This window comes from Ranitomeya variabilis, chromosome 2, assembly GCF_051348905.1.
Source record: "Ranitomeya variabilis isolate aRanVar5 chromosome 2, aRanVar5.hap1, whole genome shotgun sequence".
In the NCBI taxonomy this organism is placed as follows: Eukaryota; Metazoa; Chordata; class Amphibia; order Anura; family Dendrobatidae; genus Ranitomeya; species Ranitomeya variabilis.
The window spans coordinates 570,940,464-570,959,110 of NC_135233.1; the positions used below are offsets into that span (position 1 = coordinate 570,940,464).

The 18,647-nt window shown below is 44.8% G+C and overlaps 1 protein-coding gene across 8 annotated transcripts in view; it reads left to right on the forward strand.

Annotated features, from left to right (window-relative positions):
* Positions 1-18,647, forward strand: part of FTO (FTO alpha-ketoglutarate dependent dioxygenase) — a 507,540-nt gene that overhangs the window by 20,602 nt on the left and 468,291 nt on the right. For all 8 annotated transcript variants that reach the window (XM_077288247.1, XM_077288253.1, XM_077288250.1 and 5 more), the window contains exons 2-3: positions 13,387-13,464; positions 14,017-14,596. In XM_077288247.1, the coding sequence (XP_077144362.1) occupies positions 13,387-13,464; positions 14,017-14,596 (658 nt within the window). The remainder of the gene's footprint in view (positions 1-13,386; positions 13,465-14,016; positions 14,597-18,647) is intronic.

An 18,647-nucleotide genomic window follows, 5' to 3' on the forward strand; every position in this document is an offset into this window, starting at 1 on the left:
TATGCATCAGTATACCTTTTTCTTTTATCTTTCGTTGTGCCTGCATGGAGTTTGTATCTTCTCCCCATATTTGCATGGGTTTCTAATAAATCCACATATGTGTGTTTGTATGTATTGACCATAAGTTCTTTTGGGAATCACCATTTTGTACTGCGCTTAATAACATGTTGGCGTCATAGAGAGATGACCCCCACCTACTGTTGCCACTATTGAGAAAACAATTCAAAGGGAATCTGTCACCAGGAAAAATCTGGGGACAACATAAACTAGAGATAGAAACCCTGATTGCACTAGTGTCACTTCCTGGGCTATTTGCAGTAGTTTTGATAAAATCACTGTGTTATCTACTGCAGCTCCGCTAGTCCTCTCAGTGATGAGCGCTGTATAACTGCACCCGTTCCATTCATTGACAGCTTTGTGTCTACACAGTAGAGACAAGAACCTGACAATGGTGATGGCGGTGATGTCAAGAGCACATGAATATGGAGCATTACATAGCAGGAGCTCATCGCTGAGAAGACTAGCGGAGCTGCAGGTACCAGCAGTCGGGTACCAAAAGATTAGGGGATCACTGTTACCTCCGAAGAAAAATTGTGCATTCTGATGAGCTATCGGGCTGAAAATGGCCCTTATATTGTTTTTGCGCAGTGGCCCCCTTCTGTCTGTCCGCCGGTGGAAGGGGATAATAAGACTGCGCCATATATTAGTGATGAGCAAAATTGATGTTTAGGAAAAGTTAAGCGGCTCTTCGGGTTTCCATTTACACCTGCATCAGGATCCCAGCTACTGTCCAAACTGATGCAGACTAGCCTTAGTTGTCATCCGCTTTTCACTACTTTCTACTGCAAAAACATGCTGCATTTTCCTCTAAGAATCCGGAAGATTTGCTGCGTATGATGATGTGAACAAAGCCATTGCAAAGTGTCTGATCAGCTCTTACGTCAGTTTCCCTCGATTGTAGAGGAAAAAAGAGGGGACAGCTGGATAGGCAGAAAAATAGCGGACAAGCGGCAAAAGAGGGGACAGCCGCATAGGCGGCAAAAGAGGGGATAGGTGGCAATAGAGGGGACAGCCGGAGGATAGGCGGCAAAAGAGGGGAAGCTGGATAGGCAGAAAAATAGCAAACAAGCGGCAAAAGAGGGGACAGCCGGATAGGCAGCAAAAGAGGGGATAGGCTGCAAAAGAGGGGATAGGCGGCGAAAGAGGGGAGAGCCGGATAAGAGGCGAAAGAGGGGAGAGCCGGATAAGAGGCGAAAGAGGGGAGAGCCGGATAGGAGGCGAAAGAGGGGAGAGCCGGATAGGAGGCGAAAGAGGGGAGAGCCGGATAGGCGGCAAAAGAGGGGATAGGCGGTAAAAGAGGGGAGAGCCGGATAGGAGGGGAGAGCTGGATAGGTGTCAAAAGGGGACAGCTGGATAGGCAGAAAAATAGCGGACAAACGGCAAAAGAGGGGACAGCCTGATAGGCGACGAAAGAGGGGTCAGCCGGATATGCAGCAAGAGAGGGGACAGCGGGATAGGCCAAAAAAAGAGGGGTCAGCCGGATAGGCGGCAAAAGAGAGGAGAGCCGGATAGGCGGCAAAAGAGGGGTCAGCCGGATAGGCGGAAAAAGAGGGGAGAGCCGGATAGGCGTTAACAAGGATTTACTAAACTTACTATATTTTGCCGCTTCCTCCCCTCCAGTCTTTACATATGGGGGTCTATGTAAACACGTCTCTTCGTGAAGCTGAAAAAACACAAATCCAGCGCTGGGAATTCCTACTGCATCTGGGAAATCAGAGAAAAATTGTGATCTTTGGAATAAGCTCTGATTGTCCTATGAAGATTACAGTATTTAAATATCAGTAACCGTCAGCATTAAATGCATCCGAGATAAATGTTACGGATTAAGAAAAGTTAAGAAATCATCTTTTTTTTTTTTTTTTTTTTATAGAGTAAAGACTATAGATTGACATTAGCGATGATAAGGCACAGGAAATAAAAGAAGTGCCGCGTCTCCTCGCCTGCGTGTATTCTGCCATTATTTCATAAGTGTGACTGAACACTTCCACAGCCGCACGGGGTCACTGCACTTGAAAACACATTTTCTCCTCCGAGCCCAAAAGGTTAAATGTTCCTGTGCTTGAGTGGCCTCCATGATGTGTGCTAATGACTCTGTGCATATGCATGATGGTGTGGGAACAGTGCTCCCAGTTGTTTATTACAGGGGGGCAGCCTGGTGTGAACAGTTACTGTGGATCGGTTTGGTAATGGATGACCGAAGTTTATCTTCGCACCAGAGTAAATATCTTCTCCATAATAATTCAAGAGTGGGAAGTCTTGTTGACTTCATAGCCTTTTATTAAGTAATTTTCAAAATATATTAACCCCTCTTCATAGGAAAGAAGCTAATTTGCTGATCACTAGGGGTTCGACCGCAGGGATGAACAGCGATTCCAAGATTGGGCATCTGGAACCCCAAAACAAAGGCTTGACTGGAGATGTGCATGTTCTTCTCCATCCATTATCTATAGGTCTGCCAGATTAAGCCGAGTACAGTACTTTGCTGTTTCCGACAGTCCTATAGACAATGAATGGAGGGGAGGTCGGGCCAATCAGACCCATTTTTGGAGTTCTGATCTCGGAACACTGGAGGGTTCTAGAGGTTTGACCTACAGCAATCTTCAGGTTATCCCCATCCTATGGATACGGGCTGATATTTTATTTTGGGAATGAATACCGTACTTAAAGGCACTGTACTCAACAATACTTGAAAACAAGATCGGGACTTTGTAAGTCTGATAACAGGCTGATTGGAGAGGAGGTGAGCATGCCCAACCTCTGGTACATTCACTGTCTATAAGACTGTCAGATATAGCCAAGTACTGTACTTAGCTTTCTTTGGAAGTCTCATATATAATAAATGGTGCAAAGCATGCGTCCCTCCACTCCACTCATTGTCTATAGGACTGTCAGAATTAGCCAAGTACTGTACTCTGAGCATGCATAACTCCACTCCACCTATTGCCTACAGGACTGTCAGAAATAACCAAGTACTGTACTGTACCCCACATAGTGCTGTATACAGTATAATTGTCCTCCTATAGTGCTCCATACAGTAGAATGGCCCCACATAATGCTCTATACAGTATAATAGGCCCACCATAGTGCTCCATACAGTATAATGTCCTCACATAGTGCTCCATACAGTATAATTTCCTCATAGTGCTCTTTGCAGTATAATTTCCCCACATAGTACTACATACAGTATAATGTCTTCATATAGTGCTCTATGCAGTATAATGTCCCCACATAGTACTACATACAGTACTGTATAATGTCCCCACATAGAACTACATACAGTATAATGTCCCCACATAGTACTACATACAGTATAATGTCCCCACATAGAACTCTATACAGTATAATGTCCCCACATAATATTCCATACAGTATAATGTCCCCACATAATACTCCATTAAGTATAGTGTTCCCACATAATGCTCCATACAGTATAATCTCCCCACATAGTGCTCCATACAGTACAATGTCGCCATATAGTGCTCTATACCGTATAATGTCCCCACATAGTGCTCCATTCCGTATAATGTCCCCACATAGTGCTCCGTACCGTATAATGTCCCCACATAGTGCTCCGTACCGTATAATGTCCCCACATAGTGCTCCATACAATATAAAGGCCCCCATAGTGCTCAATACACTATAATAACCCCACATAGTGCTCCATACAGTATAATAGGCTCCAAGTTAAAAAGAAAAAAATACTCTCCTTTGCCCATTTCTCCGCTGGTCCGGTCTTTTCAGGCATCTTGTAATGACGTCATCTCGATCGCTGGGATGATACATCAGATGCAGAGGGGGAATGATGAGAGAGGGAGCATCAGCTGATGCTCTCTCCTCCATCATTCCTTTCCACTGTATTGCTCTCTAAGATGCCGATATAATTGAGAGTACGATGCCGGGCCAGAGACCCACCAAGCATTGCGGGCCAAATATACTCGGGGCACCCGCCTGGCATTGCGGGCCAAATATACTCAGGGGACCCGCCTGGCATTGCGGGCCAAATATACTCTGGTGACCCGCCCGGCATTGCGGGCAGAATATCTTCGGGGGAAGCCCCGGCATTGCGAGCCAAGTATACTCGGGGGACCCGCCCGGCATTGCGGGCCAAATATATTTTCGGGGTACCCGACCGGCATCACGCACAAAGTATAGTCACCGTGCTATAGATAGATTTGGCCCGCGTGCCAAAGTTTGACATAAGTGTTCTAAAAGAAGACCATTTACTTACTACCCATTTCTGGGTATTCGTTAGGCTGGTTTCACACTTGCGTTTTGATCTGCAGCGTTTTAAACGCATCTGCAAACGCATGAAAAAACGCATGTAAACGTGTACAAACGCTAAACGTAGTTTTTTAGACACATGCGTTTACACATGCGTTTATAAAAACGCAGCGTTTTACCGCGTTTACATGCGTTTTTTCATGCGTTTGCGTTTTTTTGGCGCAAGAAGAGAAATTTCACAATAGCAAAAACAAGATAACCAGACACCACCAATGGTACTACAGAGGGCGTATATGATGGGCTCTCTATATATAGACCCTGCGGCTACTTAAATTTTAACAGCTTGCTACTGTATCCTGTGTCATGATGGATCTTCGCATGGAGAGCTTTTATTTCAACCTGGATTTCAGCTTCAAGATGTTTCTTGCCTGTGCTTTTGCTTGGGAGCAAGACCGAAACTGCGAAAGATGGAGAAGGAGACAACGTAGGCGTTTTTGGAGGCACCCCATTATTGAAGTGTGTGAGAGGCGTGGAGCCTATCACACGCTGTATGCCGACCTTAATGCCAACCCGGAGAAATTCCAGAGGAGTACACGAGAATGTCGCAAGAATCGTTCCGGGATTTGCTGTCTCGTGTCCAAGGAGCCATACGGCGACAGGACACCCAGCTCCGTAGAGCGATTCCACCCGAGGAACATCAGCTGGTGACATTAAGGTACGTTCAAAATCTAAACCAATGACAGTCCAAATTTTGGTTATTCTGACATGTTTTTTTTTTTGTATTTTCCTTTTTTTTTTTTTTTTTTCCCAATTTTTAACCACACCATAAAAAGAGTAGATTGTAATGTTGTTTTTTTGTTTGTGTTTTTCTTCTAGATTTCTTGCCACAGGGGAGAGTTTATCTTCCCTCCACTTCCAATACCGGCTTGGAATATCCACCCTGTCCGGAATAGTTGCGGACACCTGTCGGGCTTTATGGAATGCACTCCGTGAGGAGTTTATACCACTACCCACCACGGACATGTGGCGTGAAATTGCTGACAAATTCTGGAATGTGTGTGATTTCCCCAACTGTTTAGGAGCGGTGGATGGAAAGCACATCCGCATTATCAAACCTGCCAGAACCGGATCGGAGTTTTTCAACTACAAGAAATATTTTTCTGTAGTGCTCATGGCAATAGCTGATGCGGACTGTCGCTTCATCGCCATGGACATTGGAGCTTTTGGCCGTGGCAACGATTCCCAGACTTTCAAGAGCTCCGATATGGGCCGGCTTGTGTATGGGAACAATTTTAATTTTCCCCCTCCACAGCCTCTCCCCAACACTCAAGGCCCACCGCTGCCATTTCTTATGGTTGGGGATGAGGCCTTCCAGATGTGTGAAAATCTACTGAAGCCCTATTCTAGTCGGGACTTGGACCACATTAGAAGGATCTTCAACTACAGACTGACCAGGGCCCGAAGAACCGTAGAGTGTACCTTTGGCATTCTTGTCGCTAAATGGCGCATTCTTGCATCAGCCATAAATCTAAGGCCGGAGACACACTGGTGCGAGAGACGGCCGAGTCTCGCTGGTTAAAAGCAAGCTGTGGCACCTGCATTCCGGAGCTGAGCGTGCAGCTGCATGTATTGCTATGGAGCCGCACGCTCCGCTCCGGAGTGCAGGTGCCACAGCTTGCTTTTAACCAGCGAGACTCGGCCGTCTCTCGCACCAGTGTGTCTCCGGCCTTAAAGTGGAAACAGTTGACGAGGTGGTCAAAGCCTGTGTGGTTCTCCACAATTACATAATTACTAAGGAACGACCCCACATTGAACTGGATGAACCAGTTGCACACCCTCTGCCTGATTTCCAGCATCACCCGCTGCGGTCAACTGCAGCCGTTGGTCTCATGCGGGACCAATTTGCTGCTTATTTTGATTCAGATATTGGACGGGTGTCATGGCAGGACAATGTTGTGTAAATGTCCTGTTGGATCTTTATCTGTACCAGTAATTTTCTACAATGAAAATAATGTTTCACATTAATAAACTTTAGTGTTGGTTGTGTTGACCGTGTCTCCTATCTTTTTCCTCTCCAAACAAAGGTTACCCAAAAATGGGCAGTAAACCATGTCATATCCCCCTTTTTTTTTGCATATTCCACACTACAAATGTTAGTAGTGTGTATGTGCAAAATTTTGGCGCTGTAGCTTTTAAAATAAAGGGTTAAATCGCGGAAAAAATTGGCGTTGGCTCCCGCGCAATTTTCTCCGCCAGAGTGGTAAAGCCAGTGACTGAGGGCAGATATTAATAGCCTAGAGAGGGTCCATGGATATTGGCCCCCCATGGCTACAAACATCTGCCCCCAGCCACCCCAGAAAAGGCACATCTGGAAGATGCACCTATTCTGGCACTTGGCCACTCTCTTCCCATTCCCGTGTAGCTGTGGGATATGGGGTAATGAAGGGTTAATGTCACCTTGCTATTGTAAGGTGACATTAAGCCAGATTAATAATGGAGAGGCGTCGATTATGACACCTATCCATTATTAATCCAATTGTATAAAATGGTTAAAAAAAACACACACAATATTGCAAAGTATTTTAATGAAATAAACACACAGGTTGTTTTAATATTTTATTGCTCTCTCAATCCACCTGAAGACCCTCGCTCTGTAAAATAATAAATCAGCAATATACATACCTTCCGATGATCTGTCACGTCCCACGATGTAAATCCATCTGAAGGGGTTAACATATTTTACAGGCAGGAGCTCTGCTATAATGCAGCTGTGCTCGTGCCTGCAAAACCCCCGGGGGGAATGAAGGAAATGTAGGTCAATGACCTGTAGTTACCTTCATTCGCGGTGATGCGCCCCCTGCTGGATGTCCTCATGAAGTGGAGCCTTGGAAAAGTTCCCACGCTGGAGTTCATATGAGGACATCCAGCAGAGGGCGCATCACCGCGACTGAAGGTAACTATAGGTCATTGACCTACATTACCTTAATTCCCCGGGGTTTACAGGCACGAGCACAGCTGCATTATAGCAGAGCTCCTGCCTGTAAAATGATTTAACCCCTTCAGATGGATTTACATCGTGGGACGTTACACATCTACGGAAGGTATGTATATTGTTGTTTTATTATTTTTCCGTTGTTACAGAACGATGGTCTTCAGGTGGATTACCAGTATAATAAAATATTACAACAACCTGTGTCTTTATTTCATTAAAATACTTTGTAATAATGTGTGTGTGTTTTTTTAACCATTTCGTACTATTGGATTAATAATGGATAGGTGTCATAATTGACGCCTCTCCATTATTAACCTGGCTTAATGTCACCTTACAATAGCAAGGTGACATTAACCCTTCATTACCCCATATCCCACCGCTACACGGGAGTGGGAAAAGAGTGGCCAAGTGCCAGAATCGGCGCATCTTCCATTTGTGCCTTTTCTGGGGTGGCTGTTGACAGATGTTTTTAGCCGGGGGGGGGGGAGCAATAACCAAGGACCCTCTCCTGGCTATTAATATCTGCCGTCAGTCACTGGCTTTACTACTCTGGCGGAGAAAATTGCGCGGGAGCCCACGCCAATTTTTTCCGCGATTTAACCCTTAAATTTAATAAGTACAGCGCCAAAATTTTGCACATACACACTACTAACATTAGTAGTGTGGAATATGCAAAAAAAAAAAAGGGGGGGTTTGACATGGTTTATGTAAACCATGTCTCATATCATGTTCGGTTTGAAAAGCCGGCAATTGAATTTCCGGCTTTTAACATATATCGCGCTGAAGTGTATATATATATATATATATATATATATATATATATATATATATATATATATATATATATATATATATATATATATATATATATATATATATATATATATATATATATATATATATATATATATATATATATATATATATATATATACTTCAGCGCGATATATGTTAAAAGCCGGAAATTCAATTGCCGGCTTTTCAAACCGAACATGATATGAGATATATATATATATAAAACCCGACTTTGGAGCGAAGATGGCCGACCCGATCCCACAGTGAGATCGGGTGGGGTTTCACCAAACCCGACTTTGCCAAAAGTCGGCGACTTTTGAAATTGGCCGATCTGTTTCGCTCAACCCTAGTGGTTATACAAGGCAGTTATCTACTCAACAGGTCAGGTGTCATAACTTTTGAGTTTTTGGACACCTGACCTGTTCAGTAGAGGACTGCACTGTATTTCCACCATTTTCTCTTAATACTGCCACACTAGGCATATACAAAAAGAGATTATGGAGATACATGTTATATTTTTGGGGCCACCTCATATCTGTATACTAAAGACACACATATAGCTGCAGTATTGTATTTTTAACTACTGGAGATATGTTGTGGCCCAAAAAGTAAGTGTGTGGCCAAGTTTCTTGGCGCACGGTGTGTGTTGGCGGCGGCGAGATACACAATAAACCAAACATAATTGTGGCAATTCAAACTTGTTTTATTTTGTTAACAATGTAAAAAACTTATTTTTTTGAACCGCGCCGGCTTGGGGTTGAGTGATGTAAGCGGGGGGTGTGAAGAACTGAGGCCTGGCTAACCGTGGACGACGCAGAGGAGGCAGGAGAAGGGGCAATGAAACTAGAAGGGTCTGGAAGTTCGGGGATGGGGCTTGACACATGAGAGGCTTGAGACGCACTGGAAGGGTGAGACAAAACTGACAATACAGACACATCGGTAGGTGAAGGGGGAGGAATACTAAGAGTTTTTTTTTTTTTTCTTTTCTGATTTTTTTTTTTTTGGCTTTGCCTGGTAGGGGGACGTCTTGGTGGGCTCATACGCTGTAGCGTGGTGGCGGGAGACCCGTCAGGGTCCGGCTGCACTGTCTCACCGTCCATTGCGCTTGTCGAGCGCTCGCCCATGCCAGAGTCCTGCTGCGTAGTGGTGGGGGTGAAACATAAAGCCCTGCCAGGGTCCTGCTGCATCGTGGTGGGGCCGGTCCTGAAAGCCACGCCAGGGTCCTGCTGCATCGTGGTGGGGCCGATCCTGAAAGCCACGCCAGGGTCCTGCTGCATCGTGGTGGGGCCGGTCCTGAAAGCCATGGAAGGGTCCTGCTGCATCGTGGTGGGGCCGGGCCGAAAAGCCACGCCAGGGTCCTGCTGCATTGTGGTGGGTCCGGTCCTGAAAGCCACGCCAGGGCCCTGCTGCATCGAGGTGTCAGTGGAGGAGGTCCAAGCCGGAGCAGCGGTGGTCACGGTGGCGGCGGTGGGATGTCCAACTGCACTCGTCATGGTGTTGGCGCTGTAGTGGAGTCCGCCTGTGGAAGGAATTGAGATGGCCGTGCAGTGGTATGCAGCAGAGGTCGGCATGGACGTTAATCGTGACAGTGACGGCACAGTTGGATATGCCGCCACTGTCTGCTGTAAATAACAACTCTGCTACATAGCCTGCACAAAAGCAGCATTGCAGGCCTGCATAACACTAAGCTGGAGATCAGGGCTAAGGTGTTCCGACATGCCCTGCTCAATTTGGTTGAAAAAATGATGAGCTGGCCTCTGGAGGTCGGCTTTCACTTGATCAAGGCTTTTGGCAACCTCCTGGATACGGCAATTCAAGAGGTTATGAGAAACATCCATTCGGTCACCTAAAGCCTTGATTGCTTCGTGTAAAACCGAGCTCAAGTGCAAAAACTCGGGCATGAGTGACCTGTCCGAAGCCCTCTGTCGCTGCCGGGATGATCCCAAAAAAAAGGGTGCAGTGGAAGAGGACTGCGAAAGGGGAAGACCTGATGGGCCAGCTCCCTGGTCTCCAGTTAGTGTGGAAGGCCCACCTGCTGCTGCACTGCTGGATGGCTGGGACAGGTCCGTGGCTGCCGGATTAAGGACCGCTCCAGAACCTGGGCCGACAGTCGTGCTGTGTGTGCTGTGAAAAAAGGAAACAGAAAATTAATACCAAAAAATAACCTGACGCTAAATCCTGTGGAATTTTAAAATACAGATTATGTCAATACAATACAACCAAAAGCATGTGAGAAAAACTAACGTTCTCTGGACAAGGACCGGTCTTAAAAATGACAGCACGCAATGATATTTGTACAGTCTGATCCTTGCTCCTGAACCACTGGCAGCACGACTCTCTTGGCGCAGGTCCTTGTTGAAGCGGTCCTTCATGGAACGCCAACGTGTTTTGACTTTGTCCACTGTTAAAAAATATATATATATGGTCAGGACATGGAATTTTTGACGTTCAAAGACAACTGTGTGTGATGAGAGAAACTCCGGAGACAATCTGACGAAGCAAATGCTCACCTCACTGACATGCTCCACTTCCGACTGACGTGGATCAAACTCCTCACCAGATGAAGACTCCGAAGAAGACATTCTGATGCATGTAGAAAGAAAGAAATGGAAGAAATTAGGACATGTAGAGCCCAAAAATAGAAAATAAAGGCATTGGTAGGATATACTCACATTGATCTGGGTTTTGTCCTCCAAAATGCGGTCTGCCAGTGTCTTGTCTTCTTGAGAGTCTGATGAGAAGTGTCTGGAAACTTTCCCCAACCTCCCTTTTATCACCTTGTTGGTGACAACAGGGGTTGTCTTATCAGTGTCTAGACATGGTTATCTTAATTGAAACGCATGCGTTCAAAAACACATTCAAACGCATGAACACAAAAACGCATGCGTTTCCATAGACATCAATGTATTTTTTGACGCAAAACAAACGCAAATGAACGCATGCGTTTCTATGCGTCCAAAAAACGCCTCTGAAAATTACTACATGTTGCATTTCTGCGACAGAACGCGTGCAGCTAAAAAACGCATGCGTCGTTAAACGCGGCCAAACGCGTACAAAAAAAACACATGCGTTTTTAATGTTAAACATAGGGGAAAAAAACACATGAGTTTTTTTCAGTACAAACGCTGCAGATCAAAACGCAAGTGTGAAACCAGCTTTACCTGGATGTTTTCAGTGCCGCTCTCTGGGTTTCTGGTTCTGAAGAGATCTAAGTGATTTACAAAAATGTAACCACAGGCAATGCTCCATGGGAAAAGGTATGCAAATGAGCTTTAGAAGGACAAAAGCCATCTCTGGTAAGACGAGGCAGAGGCAGAACAGGGTGCTAGTTGGCTTAGATGCACTTATGGCAGCTTTGTGGGTACTGATCCAAGTGGGGTATTAAGACTCACATGCAGTGGTCGATGGGAAAAAGTATGCAAATGAGCTCTCCTTCAGAAGGTAAAAAGCTGTCCTATATAAGTCAACTAGACACCCAGATGTTTTGGGATCTTTGCTAATACACATCAGGGTACTGGTGAGGGCTCATGCAAATCGGCCTGAGTATGCCCCCTGGCCTGAGTATGCCCCCTGGCCTGAGTATGCCCCCTGGCCTGAGTATGCCCCCTGGCCTGAGTATGCCCCCTGGCCTGAGTATGCCCCCTGGCCTGAGTATGCCCCCTGGCCTGAGTATGCCCCCTGGCCTGAGTATGCCTCCTGGCCTGAGTATGCCCCCTGGCCTGAACTGTTCTTCCGGTACTCACCACCCTCCCACCAAGCAGGGAGCGTCGGGCAGTAGGGGGGTGGTGTGCGTTTGAAGAAAGATGATACAACCCATTGTGTGAATGTTATACCGTGGCTGACAATGCATTGGGAGATGCTGTGACTTTCTGCTGTTGGAGGGGAAGAGAGAGCAGCAGGCTGACATATTCTAATGGCTGCAAAGAGCCTACAAGGTATGAACCTACCAAAATCTTACTGTACTTACTTTTTGTTGCTGGGTCTCAATGTCTTAATGAAGAATCATGAAATAATTCCGATGCTGACATTTTTTTTTCTTCTTTTAGATGAATGTTAATATCTAAGATAAATGAATGTATAAGAAGATTCATTGGATTTTACATATTTGCATGATCCACATACATTGCCGTATAAAAGTAAATGCCACTTTTATTGTAAGGGTACCCAGGGTCATCACGTGCCATACTGTATGTGTATCTGGGGGTGGTAGCTGCCTCAGCATTCTTCCAGGGCGCACACATTGTGCATGTTTAAAGGGAATCTGTCATCAGGTTTTTACAACCCCCATCTGAGAGCAGCATGATGTAGGGGCAGAGATCCTGATTCCAGCGATGTATCACATATGGGCTGCTTGCCCCAGTTTTGATAAAATCCTTGATTGCAGATCTACCAGTTTTCTGAATGCTGAGCTCTGTATAACTCCTCCAATACCTCTGATTGGCCGCTTTCTGTGTACACTGTGCATAGGCAGAAAGCTGCCGATCAATGTTGGGGGCGGAGATACACAGTGCTTCTGAATATGGAGGACTACATGACAGCAGATTTACTAGTCCTCTAGTAATAATTTCCTTCTGAGAAAACTGATTTTATAAAAACTACAACAAGCAGCTCAGTGAGTGGCACATCACTGGAATAAGGGTCTCTACCTCTACTTTATGCTACTCTCATATTTGGCTAAAACCTGGTGATAGATTCCCTTTAAGTAGCTATTGCATTTTTTTCTGAAAGCAAGAGGGTATATTGTCAGAAAGCAAAATGCATAAAAGTACTCAATTATCAAGTTTTTGTGTAGTGACACTCCACTCCGTACACAGTCATCAATAGAACTATTTTTCTGGCCTGCATGTCAAGAAAGGAGTAGATTCTCTCCAGTAGCATGGCAAGGGTAGCTAAGTAATACTGTTCTGCAGGAGAAGTAAGAAGGGATTATATCATAATGTAAAGTGCTGCGGAATATGTTGGCGCTATATAAATAAAATTATTATTATCATGAGCTGCCAGAGGGGGAAGGAGAACTATTCTGTTCACCACCTGCCCCCAGCATCACAAAATAGCAACTCTAAAGAAGACACGTGTACAAAAGATAATAAAGATACTTTTTAATATATAAATGCATTACTTAAAATAGTGTGGAAACAGTGGAATAACCTTTTTGATATTTAGGATCCTTTTTGTTTTTCTTTTAAAAATGTGTGTGTATGTATGTATATATATATATATATATATATATATATATATATATATATATATATATATATATATATATATATATATATATATATATATATTTATTTATTATTTTTATTTTTTTTTCTCAGAAACAGAAGCTTCTTCAGCAACTTGGCAATGTACAACTACAACACCTTACAACAGATGATGATGGCTTCCTCCACTTGGTATGTATAACCTGGCATGTAACATATGCCCAGAATTTTCTAAAAAAAAGGAACATGCTCCCCTGAATATTCCCCATCACTCCTCTAGAGTGTTACCAGGTTTACCTTCCTATATGTACATTTGCTCTTCAGATGGGAACAGGCATGTCCCAGCTGCAGCCAGTTATTCACTTTATATGTGACCAACACAGCCAATCATTGGCTCCTACAGCCAGTGATTGGCTGAAGTGGTGCCAAAGCTTGGAAGATGGTGGGTGACCCAGACAGTGCCCTGGAGTAGTGGTAGGAAATTTGCTGGTACTTATTTTTAGACCGTATTTTTAGACCGTATTTTTAGACCGTATTTTTAGACCGTATTTTTAGACCTTATTTTTAGACCGTATTTTTAGACCTCATTTTTAGACCTCATTTTTAGACCTCATTTTTAGACCTCGTTTTTAGATATCATTTTTAGACATCATTTTTAGACATCATTTTTAGACCATACTAGACTCTGCCTGACTAACAGCTGGATAATCCCTTTAAGCTGAATCAAATATATTTTTGTTCCAGTGGAGCACAAAATATGGCAAGATGGTAATCCGAGAAGCTGACCAAACCCCTGTGGAGTTACATCATGCCGTCCAGAAAGCATTTCATACATTACTCCATCATGATTGCTTGTTTCAAGACCTCGTGCAGCTGAAGGGTAAAGATCTTCTGACGCCCGTGTCTCGCATCCTGATCGGCGAGCCCGGCTGCACCTACAAGTATCTGAATACAAGGCTGTTTGCGGTGCCATGGGCAGAAGAGGGGCGCAGTATTACTTACAGCACAGAAGATGTTTCCAACGCCTGCAAAGCCTTTTATGACTTGAATACATTTCTACATCTCCAGACCATAGACGAATTGAAGAAATCGGAGAAAAGCAGACAGCGAACAGAGCCCCCCTGTGACTCGCTAGTGGAGATGTCCTCACGAGAGGCAGTCACCTGTTTTAATGTGACTTTGATAAATTACATGAACCCACAAACCATGTCCTACCTTAAAGAGGAACCATATTTTGGTATGGGGAAAATGGCGGTGAGCTGGCACCATGACGAGAATCTTGTGGAGGGATCTACAGTTGCGGTCTACAACTACAATCATCAAGGTCAGAAGCTACCGTATATATTATTCAAGGGAATTCCACATTTTTCTTAATATGTAAATGAGCTATTAAGATCTATGGGCCGGAATTAGATCTTCCCAAGAATCTGCAACAGAGCTTATTATAAATGAAAGGAGTCGTTACCAGTGTGAGACATGTAGATCAGAAGAGCAGACTGTCAGTCTTTACATGTTTCACGTGCCTACTTTCATTTACCCTGGAAGCAGATTCTCAGGGAGATCTATGTCCCACCCATAGATCTTAACAACTCATTTACATAATAAGAAAAAACGTGGATTTCTCTGGAATAAGACATCGGATTACAGATATCAAGGTATCATTTTATTCAGTTTTCTATGCCCTACATGCCCATATAAACAGCTTACAAGGGTTGGTTCTACTGACTGATTCCCTTTAAGATTAAAATAATCGAACTGGAGAGTAAAATGTTCTAACACAACCTGAAATGAGATACTAAGGGGTTAATTAATGGAGTCGTTTTTTTTAAAGTCCCGAATTTGGCACAGATTCTTTACTGTAAGAGCAGTGAGATTATGGATCTCTCTGCATATGATGTTGTGATTCAAGGACGGCCTCGATGACTATTTTGAAATATTATAAGTTATGGGTACTAGATTCTGATGGGACATTGATGCACGGAGCCAGTCTGATTGTCATAATTGGAGTCGGGAGGGATTTTTTTCCCCTAATATGGGGCAATTAGCATATGCCTCATGGGTTTTTTGCCTCAGGTTTCATGAAGCTGTATCTTTTCTCAAACATAAGTATGTAAATTATGAGTGATCCTCACTGATCTTTTTAAGCTGCTGGTCTCTAGTTCTAAGATCCTCTTGAGACCCAGAAAACGACCACTCGGTGGCTGGATTAGGTGACTGCTATGTGCTGAGGGGACCTAGGATGTAGGGACTGGGGTAGACCAAAGAGTGTTGAAATCGGAGCAGTGGGGATTAGTGAGAATTATTGACTAAGCAACCCCTATGAAAATCTCCTTGTATTTTGTGTTCATAATTTGTGTATAGACCTATATGTTTCCATGTAAACCGATCCCAAACATTTTGCGTAATCTACATGAAACGTTTCATAAATCAATAGCACACATTAAAATAAGAAACTTTGTAATATAGCTTATCAGAGAAATCTGCTTCGTTCTCTTCCTGGACCAGTCATTCATTCTCGGTTCATTGGTCAAATCTGTAAATCTGTGTTCACTGAAGACAGATTTTCTCATTTCTGAGATAGGCGATAGTTGGTACTTTTAATGTTCTATGGAGAGGGGAGGAGTCTGAGCTAGAGGCAGACAGACGTTCTACTGCAGGTTATCCGTTGAACTTTATAAGCACCAACTCCCATCTCACTAATGGGAAAGTCTGTATTCACTGAACACTGATTTTACCCGTCAATTCAGAATTGTGAGAAGGAAACATCAGTCCAGGAGGAGAGAGAAGCAGATTTCATCAATAAGATATTATCACAAAATGTAATGACCCAACAGGGGGTCGGTCAGCGGACGGCATAACACACACCGAACGGGATGGAAATGGGGAGAGGAAGGCCCTGCCGATAGGGAATGAGGGATGCACACCTCCTGAGCACCAACCTGAGCCTGTCCCTGCACTTCCCTAATGCCCTAAGCGGGTTCTTTCCCCCCGCCATCCTCACGAACCTTGTCCCTCATTGTCACCTCACACTGCCCTGGCTAATGCACTGGCCGGCAAGGGCGCTCGTCTCACCACTGCAGAAGGTACAACACAGAGGACAGTTACAAACACGAGATAGACAAGGTAAAAAAAGCTTAACAACTTACTCTGCTGCACAGCAGAAGAAACCCCCCTTACCACGAACTCTGCGAAAACCAGCAATTCACCACAGCAGCCAGAGAGCTCCTTCCTCCAGGCTTGGTCAACATAGATTGCTCTATCACCGACAGTCAGCTGATGCATATTTAAAGGATGATGGGAGTGGTCACCACCCACATCAGCTGACCTAGCAAATGCAGCACGCTGCTAGCAAGGGAAACTGACATTAACCCCTGCTGGCCTGAAAGGAAAAAAAAACTACTTTTAAATCATAATGGAACCAGAGCTGCCACTTATCCAAAAATGGATCGTGACAGATATATAACAAGTTGATTACTTTCACATGTACTAGTGATTTATAATAAAATGATGGTTAATCTTTAAATGGGAGTCCATCACTCCCAAATTGCATTTTCTTCAGAATTGTAGGGGGCTTATCCCCAATAATAACTATACTAGCATTAGACCTGTTACTGGTACAGTGTCTGAGAAAATAACTTTAAATTTGTAAGAAAATGAAGGGGCTACAGTGCATCTATGATGTGGCCAAGTGTTTGGTGCACCATTACGCCTTGTAATTAGCATCCTAGGAGCCTTCCCCCTCTTCTGATTTGCCATGCTGGCTTCACAGAGCAGGCACTGTCTCAATGCTGCCGACATGTGTACACATGCACACTGCCCGAATACTGCCGGCGTTTGCGCATGCGCACTGTCTGAATGCTGCCAGAATATGCGCACTGTCTGAATGCTGCTGGTGTGTGCACATGCACGCTGTCTGAATACTGCCAGTGTGTACACATGCGCACAGTGTGAATGCTGCCGGCGCATGCGCACAGTGTGAATGCTGCCGGTGTGTGCGCATGCACAGTCTGATTGCTGCCGGTGTTTGCGCATACGCATGTCTGAATGCTGACATTGTGTGTGCGCATGTGCACTGTCTGAATGCTGCTGGTGTGTGTGCGCATGTGCACTGTCTGAATGCTGCCGGCGTGTGTGCATATGCACTGTCTGAATGCTGCCGGCATGTGCACATGCGTGCTGTCTGAATGCTGCCACTGTGTGCACATGTGTGCTGTCTGAATGCTGTCGGTGTTTACGCACGTCTGATTGCTGCCATTGTGTGTGCGCGAATGTGCACTGTCTGAATGCTGCCGGTGTGTGTGCGCATGTGCACTGTCTGAATGCTGCCTGTGTGTGTGCACATGCGCACTGTCTGAATGCTGCCTGTGTGTGTGCGCATGTGCACTGCCTGAATGCTGCTGGTGTGTGCACGTGTGTGCTGTCTGAATGCTGCTGGTGTGTGCACGTGTGTGCTGTCTGAATACTGCCAGTGTGTGTGCACGTGTGCACACATGTGTGGTGTCTGAATGCTGCCGGTGTGTGTGCGCATGTGCACTGTCTGAAAGCTGCTGGCGTGTGCACGTGCGCGCTGTCTGAATACTGCCGGTGTGTGCACATGCGCACTGTCTGAATGCTGCCTGTGTGTGTGCGCATGTGCACTGCCTGAATGCTGCTGGTGTGTGCACGTGTGCTGTCTGAATACTGCCGGTGTGTGTGCACGTGTGCACACATGCGTGGTGTCTGAATGCTGCCGGTGTGTGTGCACATGTGCACTGTCTGAAAGCTGCTTGCGTGTGCACTGTCTGAATGCTGCCGGTGTGTGCACATGTGTGCTGTCTAAATGCTGCCGGTGTGTGCACATGCGCGCTGTCTGAATGCTGCCTGTTATAAGGAGAGAGAACTTCAAAATGTTGTACATTCAAGACCTTATTGAATAATTGTAGCCCTCATGAGGAAGCCTCCCAAACTTTTGTCCCCACCCCACTGATGAATTTGGGCATCTTTCTTCACCTGAAATGGTTTGGACAGGGGTTTTGCAATAAAAACTACTCCTTTTCTAAGTATAAGATTCTCTGTTTCTTCCCGTTTGACAACCCAATATCTTTTAAGAAACCTGTTGGTATTGGATGTATCCAAATACAGTGGGAAGACCGCTGCTGAAAAGCTTTTTTTCTTTTTTTTGGCCCAAATTACGTTATAAGTCTTTTATGGATTTTGGAGCATAAACTGGATCCCATTTCCCCTCCAAAATCCATATAACATCGGCGTCTGATCCTGCATTCATTTATCCCTCTGTTGGACAACATAGTTAGGAGAAGGGCTGTGGGGTTGGCATCGTGGTGTCTGAGTTGGTATCCATTGTGGTGGAGTCTGTGTTGGTATAAAATGGACCGGCT